At 39.3% G+C, this 21,976-nt stretch overlaps 2 protein-coding genes across 2 annotated transcripts in view; both read left to right on the forward strand.

The window, feature by feature from the left end:
* HBS1L (HBS1 like translational GTPase) overlaps positions 1 to 7,548 on the forward strand; it is a 58,146-nt gene extending 50,598 nt beyond the window's left edge. Inside the window, exons 13-18 of the mRNA XM_014874183.2 lie at positions 223 to 327; positions 2,341 to 2,431; positions 4,052 to 4,160; positions 4,768 to 4,868; positions 5,786 to 5,930; positions 6,886 to 7,548. Of these exons, the coding sequence (XP_014729669.2) occupies positions 223 to 327; positions 2,341 to 2,431; positions 4,052 to 4,160; positions 4,768 to 4,868; positions 5,786 to 5,930; positions 6,886 to 6,897 (563 nt within the window). The 3' untranslated portion in view covers positions 6,898 to 7,548. The remainder of the gene's footprint in view (positions 1 to 222; positions 328 to 2,340; positions 2,432 to 4,051; positions 4,161 to 4,767; positions 4,869 to 5,785; positions 5,931 to 6,885) is intronic.
* Positions 7,549 to 9,822: 2,274 nt separating this feature from the next.
* Positions 9,823 to 21,149, forward strand: ALDH8A1 (aldehyde dehydrogenase 8 family member A1). The gene is made up of 7 exons (XM_014874185.2): positions 9,823 to 10,070; positions 14,069 to 14,216; positions 14,600 to 14,755; positions 16,479 to 16,628; positions 17,239 to 17,495; positions 18,295 to 18,456; positions 19,878 to 21,149. The coding sequence occupies exons 1-7, from the start codon at positions 9,933 to 9,935 to the stop codon at positions 20,328 to 20,330; spliced, it is 1,464 nt and encodes a 487-aa protein (XP_014729671.2). The 5' UTR covers positions 9,823 to 9,932; the 3' UTR covers positions 20,331 to 21,149.
* The last annotated feature ends 827 nt before the right edge of the window (positions 21,150 to 21,976 follow it).

Consider the following 21,976-nt stretch of genomic DNA (forward strand, 5'->3'; position numbering starts at 1 on the left):
TTCTTCCTTAGTTCTGAAAAACATAAGATCTAGAGGTTTTAAATTTGATGTTTCATTTTCATTATGATGCACAGCTGCCTAACTTGCAAGTACTGAACGCTGCTGAGAAGGGAAAAAAACATTATATTAAAAACTTGTCTATGCATTGGTGAAGGACTAACTTCTGATGGGAAACCGACTGTATTATGAATTTTTTTTTAATTGTTGCTGTGTTTATTACAGATCAAGGTTCAGGATTTTGTGTGACTGGTAAAATAGAAGCAGGCTATATTCAGGTTGGAGAACGACTTCTGGCAATGCCTCCCAATGAAACTTGCACTGCAAAAGGTACAGTCTTCAGAAGCATGTTTACTTTCAGGTCAATACTGGGCTAGAAACAGTTACTGAAATGGTAACAGACTGTCAAACTGATACTAACTGTCAAACATAAATTGTGAAAGCATAAAACGAATTTCTTTAGATGTGACTGTGTCTGTACAAATATGTCTGTGAAGAGTATGTGAAATCTTACGTGCTTTTTTTTTTACCCTATCAGATAGTCCAAAAGTTATAGCCTTGTGGATTTTGACATTGCTTTATGAAGAGCCTGTAAAAGCATTTGAGTTCCAGCGATGTCTATAAAGATATTCAGTACAGGAATCATTAGTATTCAGCTTTACTGTGGAGTTTTTCTGCTTTTAGGGAGTGTGAGGATATTGAACAACCTTTAGAAATTAATTTTACCTAATTGGTTGTGAAAAAGCTTGAGAATTAAGTCACCACTCCTGTTTGATGTTGTAAGATTTGTCACTGATCCTTTCATAGTATGAAACTTTCAGGATATAGTTGTCTTGAGCAACTAGAAAAGAGAAGAAAAATGGATTTAAATTTCAATGTATTTGATTTCTGAAAAGAAACAGCTAGACATTAAGTGCTTAGCTGTTTCCTGATTAAGCTTGCTGTCTTTGTACTGCAGAGTTGGTTTTGTTTCATATTCAAATAGAAAGATAAAATTATAATTTTCCTACAGTGGCCAGTGAATAAAAAACTGAGTCTTTGAGATATGAATAGCTTTTTGTATCTAAGTATTTAGCCTGAATTCAGCAATGTGTTGGTTTGGTTGTCTGTTCTATTCCAAACCCAGCTTGTTCAGTGCTAATTCGGGAAGCTCTTCAGTCTATCAACTTATACAGTTCTATGCACGTCATTCACATGCACAGGGATGTTACAATAATGTGGATGAATTTAGGTAGCAGACCACTGTAGTCACTCCTCTGTGTGGGGAGTGGACGAAGTGCCGTGGAAAAAGATGTATTTTGTCTGAGTATCTCCAGCAGCACGATTCTATGGTTTTTCTTTTGTACTGCCTCTCCTATGACTGAAATGCAAATGAAGGTTGGGCATATAAGTTCATTAAGCACGTACCATTTGTATTTAATGTAAAGAAGTGATAATTTAATTCAGCATACAGTATTTACTTAAGGCGGTGTGCACATTAGGATTCAAGTTGTTCATTTCAAGAGGCTGAATTTCTTTCATTCTGTAGCAATGATAGATATATCAAGTAATTATCAGTGCTGCTTAAAAATGGTACTTAACATGATGACAGTTGAATCATGCTTTCTGGCATGTTTTTTGCAAGTGGTTTTGGGAACAAGTCTGCAAGTCAAGAGGTACAATCTGCAGCAAAATAGAACCAGATCCTATAAATATATGCAGTATTTCTGAAAACCAGGTTTTTTCTTTTTTGCTTGGTGTCCACCAGAAACTTCAGGATGTTCAGTCAGAGCTAATTAGTCTTATCCTCACCCATCAACCAGGTTGTCTTTTAAAGAAATTAAAAGACATAAAAATCAGAACAAAATTGCATGTAAAGGTGCTTTCTAATAGGCACAATGTTGCGGACAAAAGGCTTCGGTTACACTTTTTTTATGAAAGAGTCAGCAAACCCACTTAAGGTAAATGAAAGTTGACACAGTACCATTAAAGTATATGAAAGATGCGGTCTAGGGTGTGCGTGTGCCTCAAAGGATGGGTGGGGCAGATATGGAGATATTAGTACTACAGCATTTTCAGGATTGCGTCATCTTTGCTGGTGACAAGGGCCAGGTTCCCTCCTCTGGCTTGAATAAGGCCATGTTATGGTGCAGGGTGCGGTGAGAGAGAATAGTGAATCCTCACCAAGGGGGGAAAAAATGCTTCCTCGGTCTTCTCAGTTAAAAAGCTTTTACTCTCAACCCATTCATACTGAAAATTGATGAGTAATGGTTGATGAAGCACAAATGGCCCAAACAGAGCTGTTTGTTTGTAGCTCAGAACCTAGGTACTTCACTGTGAGGTTCTGTTCTTACTCATTTCCAGGAATCACACTGCACGATGAACCAGTTGATTGGGCTGCAGCAGGAGATCACGTTAGTCTCACTTTGACCGGCATGGATATCATCAAAATCAAGTGAGCAAAACTGGGTTTCAGTCTAAGTAACGGTTTGTTTTTAATGAAAAGCTGTATAACTCTTACACTGGGCTATATTACAGCGGTTTACTTGAAGAATGATGTGGCTACCAGGATATTTAAAACCAAAGTGATGCATATCACCTGGCTTGCATGTACAAACGTTGGAAACATCTGCTGCATGTGCAACGGCAGCCTCAGAAGAATACTGTCAGTTTTCATCCTTTGCCCTAGTGCTGACACCAGTAACCTTCCAAGCCCTTTGCTTTTAGACTACTGCTTGGACAGTCCAGTTGACACATAAATTCAACCCATATTGTTAAATAACACAGAAAAATTTTAAAGAACTTCTCAATTTATCAATCATTCTAACAGGACACATACAAACAACTGCCGTTTTGCCACTAATAAGTAAATCTGTGCAAGTGAAATTGATGGAAACTGTTTATTCAACACATTTAGCTGCTTGTAAGATTTATTTTCCTAAGTGTTTTGCTAAGGGTTAGTCTGATATCGTGATAGCGGTGCTGAGGTACAGCAAATCTTTGTGTCTGTTCCAGTCAGTAGGATTCATGGTAAGCATTAGCCTCAAGCCTTTAAGTGTCAGTTGTTGTTCAAGCCAGATAATTGGATCCACAATTTGTTCACCTTTTTTACATTCCAATTGGACTTCAGACAGCAAACTTTCAAGCTACTATTTGAAGATCTCCTTGCATTGGTAGTTTTTCAAATCTATGCTTTGATTTAAGGGAAAAGTACAGGTAATCTGTGTTGCCATTTGATAGTGGGGTGGGAATCTCAGTGGTGCAAGGGTGAGGGAATTCTTGTTCTAGTTGTTGAATGAAGTCTTGAGTCAATTTGTTACCTGGATGTCATTCATCTTTTGGAGATCTGTTAGAGTTGTCAAGAAAACCTACGAATTTTCAAGTCTTCTTGATATTGATGAAATTTGATGTATATGTTTAATCATACTTTTTTTTCTCTTCTATCATGTTTTCCTATATGGAATTAATTTTCCTTTCATTTCAGATGGCTTAAAATAGCCCCTGCAAAAAAGTTGTGTCTAGTCTACATACCAACTTGTAACAAACAGCATTATTGTGACTCCATGTAGAATTTTTTGGAAATGAATATTGCTGGAAGCTCAGGTTTTGAGTCCTGATCATGATGTTCCCTTATTATCCAGAAAATATTTGAGCTACAAGCGGCAGTACTGCGATTTTGGGCACCCTGCAGTATTTTATGCTGTTGAACGGAAACCCTGAATCTCTGAATGAAAGTCTAATTCTTAAAAATATCTACACACAGGAAACAATGACATTTTCAGAAACTGATTAGCAGTGGACGCAATTGTTCACTGAACTAGACAGAGCCCTTCATGCATACACATAAAATAAGGTAGACATTGTCTAGGAACGTATTTTGTTGCAGGCTTCAATACAGTGTTCCTGGGTATCCACGCACCTACACCCCCCCACAACCCTGGCCATATTAAAATGATGTTGCTTTTCCTTTGCTTGTCCTAATCACTGCATTTGAAAAGAATAATTATTTAACACGTCTATGTCAAAAGATAACTGTTTGTTTGATTTTTGGGGGGTTTTTTTTGTTCTCTTATAGTGTGGGCTGTGTATTTTGTGATCCCAAGGAGCCCATTAAAGTTTGCACTCGGTTCAGAGCTCGGGTTCTCATCTTCAATATTGAGGTTCCAATCACTAAAGGATTTCCTGTAAGTCTCTGTAAAAACTGTGTTGATGGCATTGTTGCTCAGGGCGTTTCCTCTCTATGTTTGACCTCCCGAATACGAGATGCATTCAGAATCTAAAAGTGGTTCTATCTCTCCAGAGGAAACAGATTCTTCTGTAATTTTTAAGTGGTTAGATGGGGCTACTGTGGTTGTTTATGCATATTCTTAGTGACTTTTAATATATAACTGAGCCATTTCAGAGAATGTGAGTTCCATCACAGCTAGGCTTTAGAAGCTCACATCTTGTGGAAATATAATGATGTACTTAAGTGTAAGATACCTTTTAAAATAAATAAAATACCAGTTCATGCTACAGAAATACACTGAGGTGGCAAAAGCAAAATACTAAAGGATGAAAAGTGTATTTATGATGACATAAAATATGGCCTTTGTGTCATATCAGTCGTGATCACAAAGTTTGGGAACTAGAAGCAGTAACTGGATGTGAGGCAGACATTCCTGTGAGAGAAGTTTTATAAGTATTTGTTTTAAAAAAATCAGTCTTAATGCAATCTGCTGTTTTCAACTATTAGCACCGAGGATTGCTGATTATTGTAGGATGTTTAATAACTGCAGAAAATATTTTCAGGTGCTTTTACACTATCAAACAGTAAGTGAACCTGCTACTATTACAAGACTGTTGAGTGTCCTGCACAAAAGCACTGGTGAAGTGACAAAGAAAAAACCTAAGTAAGTGTTATGAATAGTTAATAATTATTCAAGAAATGGGTTGATGTTTAATACACAGTATATCAAACAGGTTCTACTATGAATCAATTGTATGTTATAAGAATATGCTTTTATTGTTTTAGTTGGTTTCATGTTTGAATTTCAGTGTGCTTTACAAACTGAAAAACCTCCTGCCCTCTTGATAAATGCACAATACCTGAGAAGTATAATGACTTAGGCCTAGGGTCACTTGCAGAATTGGGAAAGTATCATAAATCAGCAGCCCTTCGCTTAAAGGACTTTTTTTCCTCTCTCTCTTCCGTTTTTTTTTTTAACAGTATTTCTTCTCTTACTGTTAAAGCATGGGATACTTACGTAATTCTGGAGATGGCTAACTGTCTAAACCACACTTGACTAGACAGTGTGTCAGTGCAAAAGAAATTTAGGGAGTCTTCCCATACAACTACGTCCCTCTAGTAACATCTCTCTAGTTACTTAAAGCTGTATTTGGCTAGAAATGCTTTTTGATGCTTAGAACATTTTCAGAATAGTCCTTTTCCAGAAATTTCATGGTTGAAACTGTTGCAGACTTCTGCAAAGTAATGAATTGGCTCTTTAGTTGTGGGGTTGAAACAAGACTTGATTTCCACTTGACACAGTGAAAAAACAGGTATTAATGAGATAATTAGATTCAAAGCAATTTATTAAATACTGTGGTGAGTGCCAAGAAGTTTTTGAAGAAAACTTAGATGACTTATGAAAATGTATGTTCCAGGAAAATTAGTTTTCAGTCTCATGGCTTGGGTTATACTTGAAATCAAGCTTGATAATTATACTCTGGGCCTTCCAAAATGATTTTTTATGTTTATTCATTGTTCTTTTCTTCATTTATCTGTGCATACATTTCTAATAGAGTTTTCTGCTTTTTTTACCTGCAGGTTCTTGGCTAAAGGCCAGAATGCTCTGATAGAGCTACAGACTCAAAGACCTGTTGCTTTGGAGTTGTACAAAGATTTTAAAGAGCTGGGGAGGTTTATGTTACGCTACAGTGGTTCCACTATTGCTGCAGGAGTTGTTACAGAGGTACGGCAGTTTCATAATAGACTTTCTGTACTGCACAGGAATTATGTTATGGTTAAGACCTGTTTTACACCCTCTAGCCCGAAAAGTGATTTTTTTTTCTGCTAAAAAAGAGACAGTGCTTCAGCAAGATGCAAAAAAAACTTGTCGTGATTTATTAGGTGTGAAAATCACCCTGTTTAGGATTTCCCCTCTTTTCCCTTGATTTAATGTAAATCAGTCTTTTTGAAATCTGCCTGTATGCATATACTGGAAGCAGTTTATAAATAAGAAGTGTTGACAATTTTAAGTGTGTCTAGGTTGGGTCCAATGTCTTTTTCTGTTAAAATTAAAGACAATTGTATATTTGATTCTTACTGATGCCTAAAAACACTTTCTGATCCTGTGTGAAAGGGAATAAAGACTGTGGGGCTAAACATAAATGTTTTATCTTCTACTAGAAGCAAAAAACATGAATGTCCATCTATCTGTCCCTTTAAAAAATCTTGCACATTAATCAAGTTCTGGTACTGAGAACTTAAGGCTGAGTAATTTGATGTCAAAACTTAGAATTAGAGTGTGAACATTTCTGGTTTCTCCAGTTATGCACAGAATGATGTCCTAGGTCAGTCAGAGGCTTTATGGATGTATAATGCTCCTAAAAATCTGTCTGATCTTAAATAAGATCCAGAAATAGAATGGATTGCACCCATTTTTCATTAAATTCAAGTTGAGGTGAGTGGGATTCTATTTAGATCTGCAATGTTTAGAACTAAGCTAATGTTTTAGACTAAATAACTTCTTTGATATATTATTTGGCAATTGCTATTTTAGTACTTGTCTTCTTGTTCTGAGAATTTAAGTGGAAAAGGAATTATTTTTCCCACAGCTATATAATACTGAAAAACACTGGGATCATTTTATACTTACTATTTTAATTTTTCACCATCGGTTTTTTTCTGTTTGCTTATATTTTTAGATTAAAGAATGACAGTGGTGACAGAATTTCCACCGTCCAATCAAAACTCTATCAGATACCCAAACTTCTATTTAAGAATCCAATAATTTCAGTTGAAGGAACAAGTGCAATTAACTGGGGAGAAGATGGTGGTGACAAAAGTCGAATTGTGTGAGACATCTGGGGATCCCTTCATCAGTCTCTCCTGCTGCAGAACAATATGCCAACTGACAAGGAACTGCAAGTGTTGCACTTCTTGATCTCACGAATCTCATGAATTTCTCCATGTGGAATTTAGCCCTTAGAGAAGTTGATGGCAAAATATTAGAAAGTTGAATTAGAGGAAAAGATGAATTATCATGAAACAAACTCCTTACTTCCAGATATAAATTGTTTACATATTTTCTTTGATTGCTTTTTTGCTGCACATTAATTCAGTAAAGTAACTTTATTGGTCTAAAATATTTTTAAGTTTGAGTTGAATGCATATTCAGGGAGAAAAAAGAACTATTTACCTTGTTTTCAAGAGAATGGCATGTAGTATTATCGTGGGATTGTTTTTCCTGTCCCAAAATTTATTTAAGAAAAAAAGAAATTTTCTTTTGCTGTGTAGTGGAAGCTGTGCCAACTTTGGCTAATTTTATTTTTAAACAGTAAGAATAATAAAATGAATTTGTCTGAGCATTTTTGTCTCCTTCATCTTTTGTTATTTAAACACTCCTAAATTGTGTTAAATCATTCTTCACTTACCATAACTGAGAAGTTTCAGAGTAAACTTATGAGTTAAAATGTGAAACCGGCATCCAATTTGGCTTTCTGAAGAAATAATTTCAGTTTTTCTCATGTTACTTAGTGCAGCCACTGTGCATACACATCTCTTTCATCCAGACTTAGTGCTCTTTTGAGCAAAGGCTGACAGTTTAATCTTGTGGTGTCTGCTAAAGCCAAATTATGCTGACTTATGCCTGTAACTCTTTCCTGCTTTTCAGTAATGGGGCAGATGAAACCTCCCAGCTGAAAGGAGGGTCCTTCTGCCACCTCCAGCTCAGGACAGACACACTTTACTATGCCTTGTAAGCTTTTTCGGTAGGAGTTTTGACCTCAGGTATTTCAGGACCTGTATGTGAGTGCAGAGTGGAGACAATTCACCTTTGCCCAAAGTTAGTGAGAGGCAGGAACTGAAGCACTCACTCTGCAGCATCGATGGTTAACCAAAGTAAAGTTGTGTCCAGTGTAGTGAAGAACACAAAAATGCTCTGGTTGTTATTTAGTTCACAGTCCTATATAGTCTGTACCAACTCTTCCAACGTGATTTTTTTTTTGTAGATAACTTTTTTTGCACTTTGGTGCTTTAGCCCCAATTCAGCAGCTACCTGCACTTGACCACATAGATAAATTGTACTGTTGACTGCATGGATATTTGTAGAAGTATCAGCAATACTTTATGTGGAAATGACTTTTGTAAAAACTTATGAATCTGAAATACCTGCAAACTGTTACTGCCAAGTTTATGAATTACCACTATTTGTTATGTCTTTTTATAGACCAAAAATTGCACTTAAATATTTGCCAGTTTCAACATGCCACTGTGAAGGTTTAGGTGCCTTTGTTGTATTCCAGAAGTTTATACTGCCAAGCTCCTGCATTGAACCTGTTCCACTTGAGCTTGCCTTCAAACTTAGAAAATGTTTAGGTTGCTCTTAAGTCAGGGGGCAGTTACATCTTCAGTTCTAAGACTTGCATAAATTCCTTACTGTTTAAGGACAAGGAAGTGTGATACAGGGTGAACCTCTGATTACTCTTCTCACACATGTTGGCATTAAATTTTGAGGCTCACTTTTCTGTGATGACAGAAAAGCTACTTGCATGCTTTCCCAGTTTGCAGCTTGGGAGAAGCAGAGGTGTTACGTAATCCAGTTTCAACGTGACTGCACTACCTTTCAACACAGATTTGAACTCTACCCAGAGGTGCCACTTGGTTGAAGCATAAATGATCTGTTGTTGTGCAATAGAAGCATATCACCTTTCTTCAATCCAAATATGATTGCATGTTAATCCACGTGAAACTTGATGGCTTGGCAGCTGTCTAGGATGCAAAACCTTCCTGAACTGCTGATTGAGATATTCACAATTTCCTGGTAAGAACATACTGCTCTCGGGGTGTAGTGTTTTGAATATCTCTGTAGAACAAAGAGGTGGCATGCAATCTTAAAGCAATTTGATAATCCTCAGCATTGTCTTGAAGAAAATGTCTTTTATACAGCTCTTACTGGGCAGTTCAGGTTCATGGGAAGTTAACAAAAAAACTTGCAGTAACAGCCTTTTCTGTACTTCCACTGGAATACCTATGGAAGGGAAAGCATGACAACGAGTGTCTTGCTTTTTTGCTGGAGGAAAAATCAGATTAATTTCTGTCAACATGTAACAGTGTACCAGGTAGAATTGTGCTTCTCAGCTGTTTGTATTGTTTGATGTTTGGGGATATTGGTGGAAAAGTTTCTTGGTGCTTAAAATCTTTTGGTTTGATAGGTGCATTGGTTTTGGAGATACAAGGAAAAGTATTGATAATAACAAAACAGTGAACATGAGCTGCAGACATACTGGTCTTAAGTGTCTTTTCTTTTGTATGCTGACACTTAGAAGCAGGTTCCTGGCTAGGTGTTTGAGTGTTGAATTATTTTGTTTAGTTTTTGCAAAATGTCTTCAAACTGTAAATTCAGAAACTCTTTCAGGTAGAAATTCCTTTGTCAAACCATTCTTTTTCTCTTTTTTTTCGGTACTTTATTTCCTACAGATAGAGAAAAGCTGGTTTCCAGCAACTGTGCTATTCTTCCCTTCTTACTTCAATTCCTAGAAGAGAACCAAGTGTCACAGAAATACTAATATTTTCCCCTTTCCTCTTTCCTGATGCTGTTGCCAGGGTTTATTCCCACTTGTAAATAAGTGGTGCGGGGAAGACAGAGAGACGGGGGAGGAGTTCGGACTCACTGTGCAAATATATACAGACATACTAATCTAAATTGATGCCTCATTGAAAAAAAAATCACAGGTGAAGCAAGCAACCAACAATGGCTCACTCAAAGGCTCTGTTAGTGCTGGAAAACTTCATAGGTGGCAAATTTGTTCCTTGTTCCTCCTACATAGACTCCTATAATCCGTCCACTGGAGATGTCTATTGCAGGGTTCCAGACAGTGGCAAAGAAGAGGTGAGTACTATCCACATGTACAAATAAGTGAAAAAAGTTAAATGCATGTAACAATAACCTTTTGAGTGAGGTGAGAGGTGAGGCTGGAATTGAGAGAACAGAAAAATGATCACTTCAATGCTTAAACAAGTAAATTCTTGATTATATTGTAGTATTGCGTAATCCACTGCTGTGGCAGCAAATGCTGTCATTTTTTTACATTTTGCTATTAGAAAGTTATGGTCTGGATTCTAACCTGGTGTGAATCAACAAAGCTTCAGTTACTTGCATGGAACAATAACACCGAGACAGGCTGTAAATACAAACAATCTGTAAGTGAGAACAGTTTATTGATCTCTTCTGTAAATAAGTTTAGAGGCACCATATGCAACTGTACTCTCCCTTAGTGTCTTGATGATTTGCAGTTTTCATTGAAAAGAGTTTTTGGCTTGGTGTCTCTTCTCTGAAGATGGTAAAAAGCTTTCAGATGTCTCTGGTTTTGATGTTAGCAGTTCGATATTCAGTGGCTGTGATGAGTGTGTTTCTTCAAAGCATACCCTGTCGTCTGCATCCATAGGGTTTCCTGGTCTCGTGCTCTCTACTGGGGTGAATGTTTCCTGGAACCTTGTATGTATTCAGGAGTGGATGGGAAATGATGTTCGTCAGGGGAGCTGCAGTTTCACTGATGCTGCTTTATAGAGGACCTACAAGTCTGTATTTCAGACTTAGTGAAGAGGGAAGTGACTGGGCAAGCTTGGATAGCACAGAGGGCTTGGAAAATACTGTCAAATATTGAACAGCATTTTGAAAATGTTTCTTGCAACAAACTGCTACAGTGTGTAGCTGTTCCCTTCACTTGTATTTCAGCCTTATTGACAGCTTCTCTCAGCAGAAACCTTTGCACTGTAATTTCAATTGGGTAAATATTTGTTAGATGCTGATGACCAAGGGTTAAAGAGTAACAGGTTGGGTTTGTTGGAATACATCTGTGCAAGTTCGTTCCAATCCTAATTATGCCTGAAAAGTTTGCTCTTTGATGTGCTGGTGCAAATCTTCCTGTCCATTCATTTGCAAAATCATTAAAAGCAGAGAGATCTGAGAATGCCAGAGGCTGCTGGCCACTCTAGAGATACAGTTCAAACATCCTAAGAGCAATACTTTTCTCTTTCAGCTTTCTGAGTCAGTGTTTGTGTGTAGCAATGGGAACCCAGTTTAAAGACCTGTAAATTTGGTGAGTGCTTTAGTCCTGCCTTTAGACATCTATACAAGAAGCCTGTGCTCCGCAGAGCTGGCATCCGCTGGTGACTGAAGAAAATGCTGAAGAAAATGCAATCACCTATTGCTTGAGGTTATCTAGAGATACCAAAGTAAATATCTAGACCAGAGTTCAAAAAAGGACTCAGGGTGCTGGTTTCTAGCAAAGCTCAATGTCCAGTTGCATACTATCTTAGTTAATTTTACTGGGAAGTTAGAAGGTGAAACTAGGGAAGACTGTGAGTCTGTTGCTGACCCTGCAGTTTAACACCAGGTCAGCTGCTGCGGCCATTTTAGCCAGATACTGCCAAAAACACTGAATGCATTTTTTTCCTAGGGGTTAGTTTATTCCCCAGCTAGATACCTTAAATTCTACTTAGCAGTACCACAGCAAGATGAGCAGGTGCCCTGTATATCCAAAAGACAGGCTGATGACTAATTAGTGCTAGTGAATATCTATTTTAAACACTTCTCTTTAAAGAACCTGGCTCCTGGACATCATTCCCTGCAAAAGCAAACATCTTGTCATGAGGGCAGTTCAGCTTGGTGTATTTTGATAGCAACCTTTTACAATGGGTCTGGATTGTAGGTTGCTTTTCTGTGTCTGTCTTGTGCAGAAGAGGAAAGCAGAAGGAAGTGATTCAGACACAGGAGTTCATAGTTGAATTCTTACGCGTGTTTTCTTTGTGGCTTGACTTTCTTTGCTGGTTTTTGCTAGTCAAAGTAATTAAGTAACTGTTTTACCTTTGTATGCTTAGTTCTTCTCTTCAAATCTTTTTTTCTCTTACTTTTTCTTAGATTAATCTTCTGCCACTTAAATCCTTCTATTGCTTGTTTTCTCTTCTGCTGTTTGTGGAAAAACAGTATTTTTGTCCTTCTTCTAAACCCACTGAAGGGTTAAAAATGCAGACAGTATTGACTGTCCCCTTTCCTGGCAGCACCTGGTAAAAAGGCCACAGAGGAGAGGACAGATGAGCAGCAGCAGCAGCAGCACAGGATGGGAGGGTGGAAGAATAAGTTAATTAGTGAAGCTGATATGGTTTCACAGAAGGCGAATATTTTCAGGGTAGAATGGCTTCTGCCCTGGACTACTCATGAAGCTGCAGTTCCCCTTTCCCAGGCCTGGTTTGGTCCTGCTTCAGTGGCTGACAGCGTGCTGCCATTGGCACTTTGGCAGGAAGTTGTTGAACTACAGTCAAAAGAGAAGAGTCTAGGCTTCTGAGCTTGGCCAGTGATCCATGTGACCCTCTGCACATTGGTTTATTTCCCACCTTGCCCCCTGCACTGGTGTTGTTCTGGCTTTCAAAGTCTATGTGTTATTTTTATGGGGCCCAAAAATTCTGATGTGTGTGGGAGAGGGAAGGAGAAGGGGTAGATAGAATTTTTTTTTTTTTTTGCTTGCTTGAACTTTTGTGTGCCTTCATTAATAAAATGTCTTTGGAGTACCTGTAAATTATTTTGTGATGGTGTTAAAAGACCCATCACAATCTGAAGGAATGGGAACTCAGTTTTATGGAATTGGTGAAAAGGAGCCTTCAGTGACTTCATGGGAACTAGCAGTATGGCAACATTCAGAAAGGTCATAATGGTCTGATTAATATTACATTAGCATCCTCCTATAGTTATTAATTTGGGCAGATTTCCAAAACTGAAGAAATTGTATGAGCAAAATTTCAGCTAAGATAGCTTTAACTAAACCACCACTTTGATGCATATATTAGACATTGGGAGTATTGAATAAGTGATGCATAGGAAGCAAAAGTTGGGAAATAGGCCAGTTAAAATATGGAAGGATATTGATGGCCGTCTTTAGTTAGTGTGAGACTGGTAAACATGAAGTAGGAACTGTTTATAAATCAACAGATGAATGATGCAGGTAACTTCCATTTAAGAGTCCAGAGGAAATGGCTAATGAGACAGAAAGACTTCTGCTGAACTTTAATCCTTTGAAGATGGGTCTGTTTCAGAAAAGTTCTGGTAATCTGCCACTGTTCAGAAATGTCAAGCTGAAGGACCGTGCAGCAGTCATGTACGTCTCAAGCAAAATACTGATAGGAGTAGAGTGCATCTGTATAAATGCATATATGATTCTTATCTGTAGGCTTTATTAGGTGTCTGGTAAGAGAACTGACTAAGCCCCTAGAGTTTTAAAAGGAACTTTTTTTTCTGTGAGGGCATTAATGACAATCTAGCTGTGATCAGGTAAGATAATTTTTTTCTCTGAATGTCCATTCCCTAAACATATTCTTAGCCCTTGCTTGAACCAAATTGTGAAAATCAAGAGCTAGCAGAGCATCCAGTCTATTTCTTCACCAGCCCCTCTTTCATCATTGCCTGGTGTGGCTGAAGTCTTGTGTTGCAAGGGTTGTGCATGTTTAGACTGAAGCTACATTTGCTCTGGGGAGATTCTTTCTCTTTCCTCCATGAGAAACAAGATTCTTTTTTGTTTTGGCCAGTGGCACCTGCTGGTTTCCAGTTGATCAGTCCAGCATTTCTTCCAGGCCTGCAGGGTGGCCTACAAGTTGCTGTAACTTGGAGAAAAACAAGAGTTCCAGTGGAAGTTTATTTTCTATATATTCTGTTTCAGTAACACTTCTTGAATTATGGGGTAGTGTTTTGATAGCAATGGAGAAGCTCTAAGGAGTTGTCATCTTCCCAGCAATGTGGTCTGGATTATTAGTTTCTGAAATATGAATTCATCTGCTGAGAGTTTAATATTTTCTTAAGCCTTCCATTAGCATTCACCATCTGTCTTTTGCTTTTAGGTGGAAGCTGCTGTCAAAGCTGCCAAAGACGCATTCCCAATTTGGTCCTCAAAAAGTCCATTGGAAAGATCTCAGATACTGAACAAATTGGCAGACCTGATTGAACATGACCTGGAAGCATTTGCACAAGCAGAGTCAAAGGATCAGGGTGAGAACTGGAACTGTTGATCTCAAATATAGCATGCCTTGCTGAATATTGAAATGGAGGATTTAGATGATTTTTTTTTGTATGGTATGAACTGTTGGAGCAAATTGGAGTTCATGTGCATGAGCCTTGAGGAGGTTTTGGATTTGGGATTCCTGGGGCATTCTTGCTTTTCAGAATTGCTGACTTTGACTTCAGTTGTCAGATATTTGGAATTAATTACCAGAGGGGAGCTGTTGTCATTGACTACGGGTGCACTGTGCTGGGGATTACTTGGGCACAGGACAAAAGACATTTCCTAAAAGACACACAAATCAACTTTTAGAGCAGGCTGTAAAGCAGTGTTTCTGTCCATGATGACAGCAGCATGTTTGTTTTTGTTTCAGGAAAAACTATTACGTTTGCCAGAACAACGGACATCCCTCGGGCCGTGCACAATTTCCGATTCTTTGCCTCCTCCATCCTTCATCATGTCACAGAGTGCACCGAAATGCCAACCATGGGCTGTGTGCACTACACCTCGAGGGCACCTGTGGGAGTTGGTATGATGATCCTCACATACTGAAAAGCTTGGCAGAATGTCTGCCTCATTAGGGGCTCAGCAAAGAAAAGATTTTTTTGAAAGCATTTATTTTCTCTGAGTCATGTGCTAAATATGGGCCTGTCTGCTAAAGTATCAGGAGCTCCATGTAAAATCAGTTTTTCTACTTCATGGCAAAAAAAAAGAAAAAAAGATTGCATGCCTAAAAGGCTTAATCTATTGCTCTCATTTTCACAATATCTCTTTTGTTTTTTCCGTGTGTGCCTGTGGGTGAGCATTACAGCTGTGGATCAGTGAGATGTGGAGAGCACTGAGCTCCTGCTCCAGCGGGAAGAGCAGGATCTCCTTCTCCTTTGGGAAAGCAGTAGTAGTCTGTGACCCGAATGCACATGGATGAATAAACCACTCTAGCCGGGGAGTTGCTGAACTCGGCCACTAGATGCTGCTGCTGCTTCAGAAAATAATGTGGTTGTCCTGGGCTGACAAGTAGTGGTGTTGTAATGATATCATTGTTAGGTTATGTCATACATATATAACGTTAAATATATGTGAGTTCTCCACATTTACGCTTGAATTATTTAACACATAAAACTGTCTAACTTAGAGGACCTTTTTAAAGCTTTTCTTGAGCAGTGGAGAGCATGACTTTTTCTGGTAAAATTATTCTGATAAGGAAAAGTCCTTTGCTAAACCTGCTCCATCAAACAGAAAGGAATTACGTGGCTTTTGCAAGGAGTCACATGTGACAATTACAGATTTATTTTTTTTTCATAATTTTCTGTTAATATGTAAAGTGAAAATATTCCTACAGGCAATTACTGAAAATAATTCTGGTCATTCAGCAATTCATGGGAGCAACAGGTTATACAATGATGAATTTTGGCACTCATAAGATAGACTAAAATATATCTGGAAAATGCGTACTATATGTTTTACAGAGTTTGTGTAATATTAAAACTGAAAAATAAAAAACAACTTTAAAGAGCAAGAGAAAGCAGGAATATGATCTGAGCTGGCACATTCAGCCTGGAGAAGAGAAAGCTCTTGGGAGACCTACAAGAGAGCTTAAGAGGGACAAGGACTACAAGTGTAGTGATAGGACAAGGGGTAATGGCTTCAAACTGAACGAGGGTAGGTTTAGATTAGATGTTAGGAAGAAATTATTTACTGTGAGGGTGATGAGGCACTGGCACAGGTTGCCTGAAGAAATGGAGAGCGCCCCAACCCTGGCAGTGTTCAAGGCCTTTGGGACTTTGAGCAACCTGGTCTAGTGAAAGGTGTCCCTGGGGGGTTGGAACCAAATGGTCTTTAAGGACCCTCTCAACCCAAATCATTCCATAATTACTTTCACTTGCTCTTTGCTAACACGAAGTATTATGTGTTGACATAATAGACCAGTTGTAAATTATTGTTATGGCTAACCTTGTGTTAATGTTCCTACAAAACAGTAGTCAACTTCTTGAGGATATAAGATTCTGCCTTGAAGAAGCAGCAAAACTTATTTTGAGAGTTCAGCTGATCAGTTTTAGAATAATTTGCACAGATGTTTTAAGAAGTTACTATTGTGAGAAATGCTGCAAATTTCTAGTGCATTTTTCTGGAAATAAAAGCCATGGCCAAATTCCCTTCATAGATCTGAACTGGTGTATAACTGCTTGAGGTCAGAGGAATGAGTTTTGTATCACAGCAGACTGACCTCCTGTCTTTGTGCTTTTGTTTTGTAGCTGGTTTAATCAGTCCTTGGAATTTGCCACTGTATTTGTTGACTTGGAAAATAGCTCCTGCCATTGCATGTGGAAACACTGTGGTTGCCAAGCCAAGTGAGATGACATCTGTCACTGCCTGGATGATGTGCAAGCTCTTGGAGAAAGCAGGTAAGTCCTGTAGCATGCTAAGGAGCAGGAATTGAATGGAAATGTTTGTCTGTGCATCAGATTTTATTGAACTGCAGAAATCAGAAGGTGCTCAAAGGCTTTGGGAAAGACTGCTGTAGCTGAATGTTGCACTGGAGAACAAAAAACTTTCACTGTCCTCATACTATCATATCTTCCCAGTCCAGCTATTGCTCATTTTTTTCCATTATATTCTGATGAAAAGTTTTGCCTCTCCTGCATTCCACTTATGGATATCCTAAGTCATGGTGCAAGCAAAGGAGCCATGAGAGAATAAAGGAGTGAGAATCGGCTCTTGGTAACTGTGTCATGGCTGTATTTGGTGCATTATTAATTAAAATTGGGATAACAGTTGCTTGTTCCCTGAATGACTATACACTACATTTCTGATGATGCATGTCAGACAAGCTTGATTAGTGGAACTGGTTTTATCATTTAACCCGTGTCCCATAGAGCTGGGTAACATTGTGGATTTCTGCTACAACTGAAATTAAGGGTTAGTATTTTTCACCCTGGAGCTGCTGGTAACTTTCTAGCTTCAGGGACAAAACAGAGTGAAGTTACAATGACTGTGTGCCTTTGTTCCCATCAGGGGTGCCTCCTGGGGTGGTGAATGTGGTGTTTGGAACGGGTGCCAAGGCAGGAGAGGCCCTGGTGTGCCACCCTGACGTGCCTCTGATCTCCTTCACGGGCAGCACGCTGACAGCCCAGCGCATCACGGAGAAAAGTGCTCCACACTGCAAGAGGCTCTCGCTGGAGCTGGGAGGCAAAAACCCCGCCATCATCTTTGATGATGCCGACTTGAGCCAGTGCATCCCCACCACCGTGAGGTCCAGCTTTGCCAACCAGGTGCCTCCCACCCCTGTAACACATAAACCCCACTGGCAGCAGGAGGGGCGGGTGCCTGAGGGCTTGTGTGCATGCGTGCGCCTGCCTTTGGATCTGAATCCCAAACTGTCAAGGTCTATTTCAAGATCGTGTTTGAGAAAACTCTTAAGTAGAAAAATATGAAAAAGGGTTCTTTTCTCCTCAAGGAGGGAAACAAAGTAAGAAAAGGCTCTTCTTCCTGCTCTCCATCAGAAGATAACAAGGTGTTATTACTCCTCTCAAAGTAGATATATTTCTTCTCTCTCAGGGAAAAAACTGCCTTTAAGTCCCACTGCACAAGTAAGTGGGAAGCTTGTTGATTTGTTAGAATTCAATTAGGGGACTTCCCCCCAAATTTTACCAAGATTATTCTTCCCTCATCACCACCCTCAGGAGAGAGCACCAAACCCAGGAAATTGTATCTGGGCAAATGTTAGAAAAATAGCTTGATATCAGAGAGAGATTATCAGGAAATGAAGACAGAGAAATGTTGGAGAAAAAAACATATAATCGATCAAATCATATTTACTTATGGTAGTGGTTGCATGATACTGATACTGTTTTGCCTTTCCTTCTCCTTTTTTTTTTTTTTTTTTTTTTTTTTTTTTTTTTTTTTTAATCTGGAAATAATCCCACTTTGCAATGTGGGTTAAAGTAGTTTGCACTCCCGAGGATGCAGGGACATGAGTGAAGTGAGTTGTAATTCCTAGTACATGTCAGTAGTGCAATGTAATGTGAACCAATATTGTTGATTTCTTGCTTGTTTCTTTGTTTTTGTTAGGGCGAAATCTGTCTCTGCACCTCCAGGATCTTTGTTCAGAGGGGAATATACAGTGAATTTTTGAAGAGGTTTGTGGAAGAGGCCAAGAAGTGGAAGACTGGGAATCCCTCAGATCCTACAATAAATGTGGGAGCGCTAATAAGTAAAGAACATCTAGAAAAGGTGATGTTACATGGAGTTTATGTGGTTTCATCTCATCTTTTAGAGGGCTACAAAAGGTAGTTTCAGGAGTCTGTGGGAAAGGATCTTGTCATCTCTTAGAAAAGCTCTGAGGGATAACTCAAAGCTATTATAAGGTATCTTTCTAATGAAGTTTCTGTTGCCTGTGGCTTGGGATCATGTGATTACTCTGAAAAAAGACAAACTCCCTGGGATAAATGATTTAAAAGAATATTTTCTCCTGTTTGAATGAGAAAATTCTAACAATTCTAAGTCCTGAATTTATACTCACAAATCTTAGAGTTCAACATTTTCTTGTATTTTAATAGTGCATTTGCTATGATCACTAATTTGCCTAATAAGTTAGTTGACAAGGTAAAAGTTTTATTTTTATATCACTCTGGAAAATTCTGCCTTGTACAAAAGTTTCCTAGGACTACTTGCAGTAGTTTGTAATGGTCTGTGTGTGGAGAGCAGCTGAGGTGCACAGTGAGACACAGCCTGCTTTAGTGGCTTATATGAAATGAAAGTTGTGGTATCAGAGATCAGGGAGAACAGATGCTCATATCCCAGAACTGTGTGACGCAAGAAGCAGACTGAAAAACCACAGAGTGAGAGAAAGCCAGGCCTTTGATATGCTTCCTGATGCCTCAGAAGGTTCTCCAGGTTCTCTTGCTCAGAAGTAGAATGGTAGAAAAACCCACTTCCTGAGGTCCTTTGTAGCACAACAGAGAACTTCCAAGTTTTACCTACCAAGGTGGCTAAGAGGAGAAAAAGATAAGGAAGACCTGTGGTATCTCTGTGGTCTTTTGTAAGGAGAGAAACCAGGCAACAATTGCAGAAGAGCAGAAGCAAATCAACAGTACATCCTATGTGTTCAAGGTAGCAAGCATATGGCAGCTGCAGCCATGGAAACATCTTTAATCATTTATTGATGAGCTTTTCTGTAGCTCTCATGGCTTCATCATCCTAGTGGCATGTAAATATTTTAAAATGTTTGCATTTTAAAAATGTTTGCCTGTGAGGCAGGAAAATGCTACTTATTCTTTGGAGTAAATGAGTGAACCATGGCATGGGATACATGGCAAACTGCCCAGGCTCCTGGGAGAAGAGAGGAAGGGAGGCTCTGGGACCACTTGTGTTTTCATCAAGGGCCTTACCTTTCTGACAATACTTAGCGGGAAGGGTCAGCAGTGTTGTCTGCTAGGCTAGTAAGTGTTAGGAAAGAGAAAACAGTTGCTTTTCTTCAGCAACAAGCACACAGCTTTGCATATAAAGAAACATTAACACCAAAAGTTGGGGAATGCTGCCCTCTGTTGTAAGAGGGCAGCATGTTCCAGCTGGAGATGTTAAACGACTCCTGATGTGTGAACCCTTGGGATTTGGTGTCCTTTAGCAGTGATGTTCTTCTGCTGCTTCCCCAGGTAAGGAACTATGTGAAGAAAGCCCAGGCTGAAGGAGCCAGAGTCCTCTGCGGAGAGGGAGTGGATCCTTTGGCCCTCCCGCCTGGCAACCAGAAAGGCTATTTCATGTTGCCCACAGTTATTGCTGAAGTCAAGGATGAGTCTTGTTGCATGCAAGAAGAGATCTTTGGTCCTGTGACATGTGTGGTAGCATTTGATACAGAAGAGGAGGTGATCAAAAGAGCCAACGGTGTGAAATATGGCTTGGCAGCCACAGTGTGGTCCAGCAACGTGGGACGTGTTCACAGGGTGGCACACAAGCTGCAGTCTGGATTGGTGTGGACCAACTGCTGGCTTGTGAGAGACCTGAACTTGCCATTTGGTGGGATGAAAGCCTCAGGCATAGGCAGGGAGGGAGCAAAGGATTCCTACGAGTTCTTCACTGAGGTCAAAACCATCACAATAAAGCACTGACATGTGTCAACAGAAGTATTTTAGAGTGAAATAAATGACAGCAATTTGAGTTACGAAATATGGCTCCTTAGAACACAGGCTGCTATTGTGGCCATTCCTTTCTTGAACTTTGGTCAAGTAATATCGATGACAGCTGAAAATGATCTTCCCAAATGCTAATGTAAAAATCAGCTTTTCATGTTGCATGAGAAGACCAATGTGGACTCCACAATCAACCCATCCCAAGCCAGATGACTTGCTTGTCTTATAGATCCTAAATATTTTTGATATTCCTGCCTCAAAAGTCTGTCCCTTTAAGACAGATTGGAGAAAGAGTAATATATGACAGTCGCTCTGGTTGGTGAATTACCTTGAGGAACAGTAGCAAGCACATGGTGAGTGAGACTGATTGTGAAGGGGAATCAGCTCATTTTCACTCTAAACAGTGGTCCACACATCCGCCTATGTTACACTTCACTGATAGCAGCCAAGGATTGATACTACACTGCACTGAAAGCCTGAGTAACTACCTTTAACCTACTAAGTGGTTTTAAACCATGACATTCTCTTAGTATTCACAGAGACAATAAATGTTTTAATTATAACCTTCTTTATGGCAGAGAGTTGAATCATCCTAATACCTCTTCTCTGACTATTTTGAAATTAAAGTCTTTTGTCACTTTGAGACCTCAGTGATGGTGGTTTTTACATCCCTGCACAAAAATATGGTTACATCACAGACAGCGTCAGTCTTCTTTAATAAAACCTAGAATTTACTCCTGAGAGAACAAACTGCTGGAAATGTCTGTCACCAAAATATAAAACCACTTCCAACTATTACTCACTTGTTTGCAGAGACTTTTTTTTTTATTGAATATCTCACAAACTTTTTTCTTTCAACAAAAAGAGAAATAGAGTTGGATACACCTCCCCATCTCTGGATGCCACCTGGTTGCAGGGCAGACCTAGCAGTCAGGTTGGAACTGTGGACATTTGATGGATTTGGTACCAGAACCCCCATTTGAAGGCATGTTAAGGAAATATGTAAAAATGATAGGCTTAGCGAATTGATGTATTCTGAATAAGCATAAACATTTTGCATTAAAAATGCCTAGGTCTGTTCATGACCATGTGGTGGCAGCAGAACACCTGCTTTGGTGTTTTTAATCCCCAGTCACTCAGATGGGAGGGGAATAAACAGCCATATCAGTGCATGTTTCATTCTGTCGATTTCTTTTCTATTCACACATCCTGTTTGGAAGAGCACAAGAACCCAAAAACTGTGAAACAGTTCATTAGTTGCGGGGTGATGCGGGGGACGGACATTTTCAGCAACAGCAGATGGAATATTGCACAATTAGTAGAAATGGATGGATACCATCCGCCACCTGGATCTGGTCTAGGTTTAGGTTTAATGAGATGAATTTCCTTTCAGGGGTTGATTTTATCTTTGCATTAGATGTGATGGGAGATTTCTAGATGAATTTCACTTGCTGGAGACAAAGGTCTGTGTGTCATCTGTGTGATTCTGGCCCAAGACATCAGAGGTGGAGTAGTGGGTGGGATGGGGACAGAGCTCTGCTCTGCTCACCCCAGATGTGGGGTATAGAGATGGCAGCTCTGTGTCCAGCATGGCTATAAAGGTTTCTCAGAGGTGAGCTTCTGGG

This window comes from Sturnus vulgaris, chromosome 3, assembly GCF_052056855.1.
Source record: "Sturnus vulgaris isolate bStuVul1 chromosome 3, bStuVul1.hap1, whole genome shotgun sequence".
NCBI lineage: Eukaryota > Metazoa > Chordata > Aves > Passeriformes > Sturnidae > Sturnus > Sturnus vulgaris.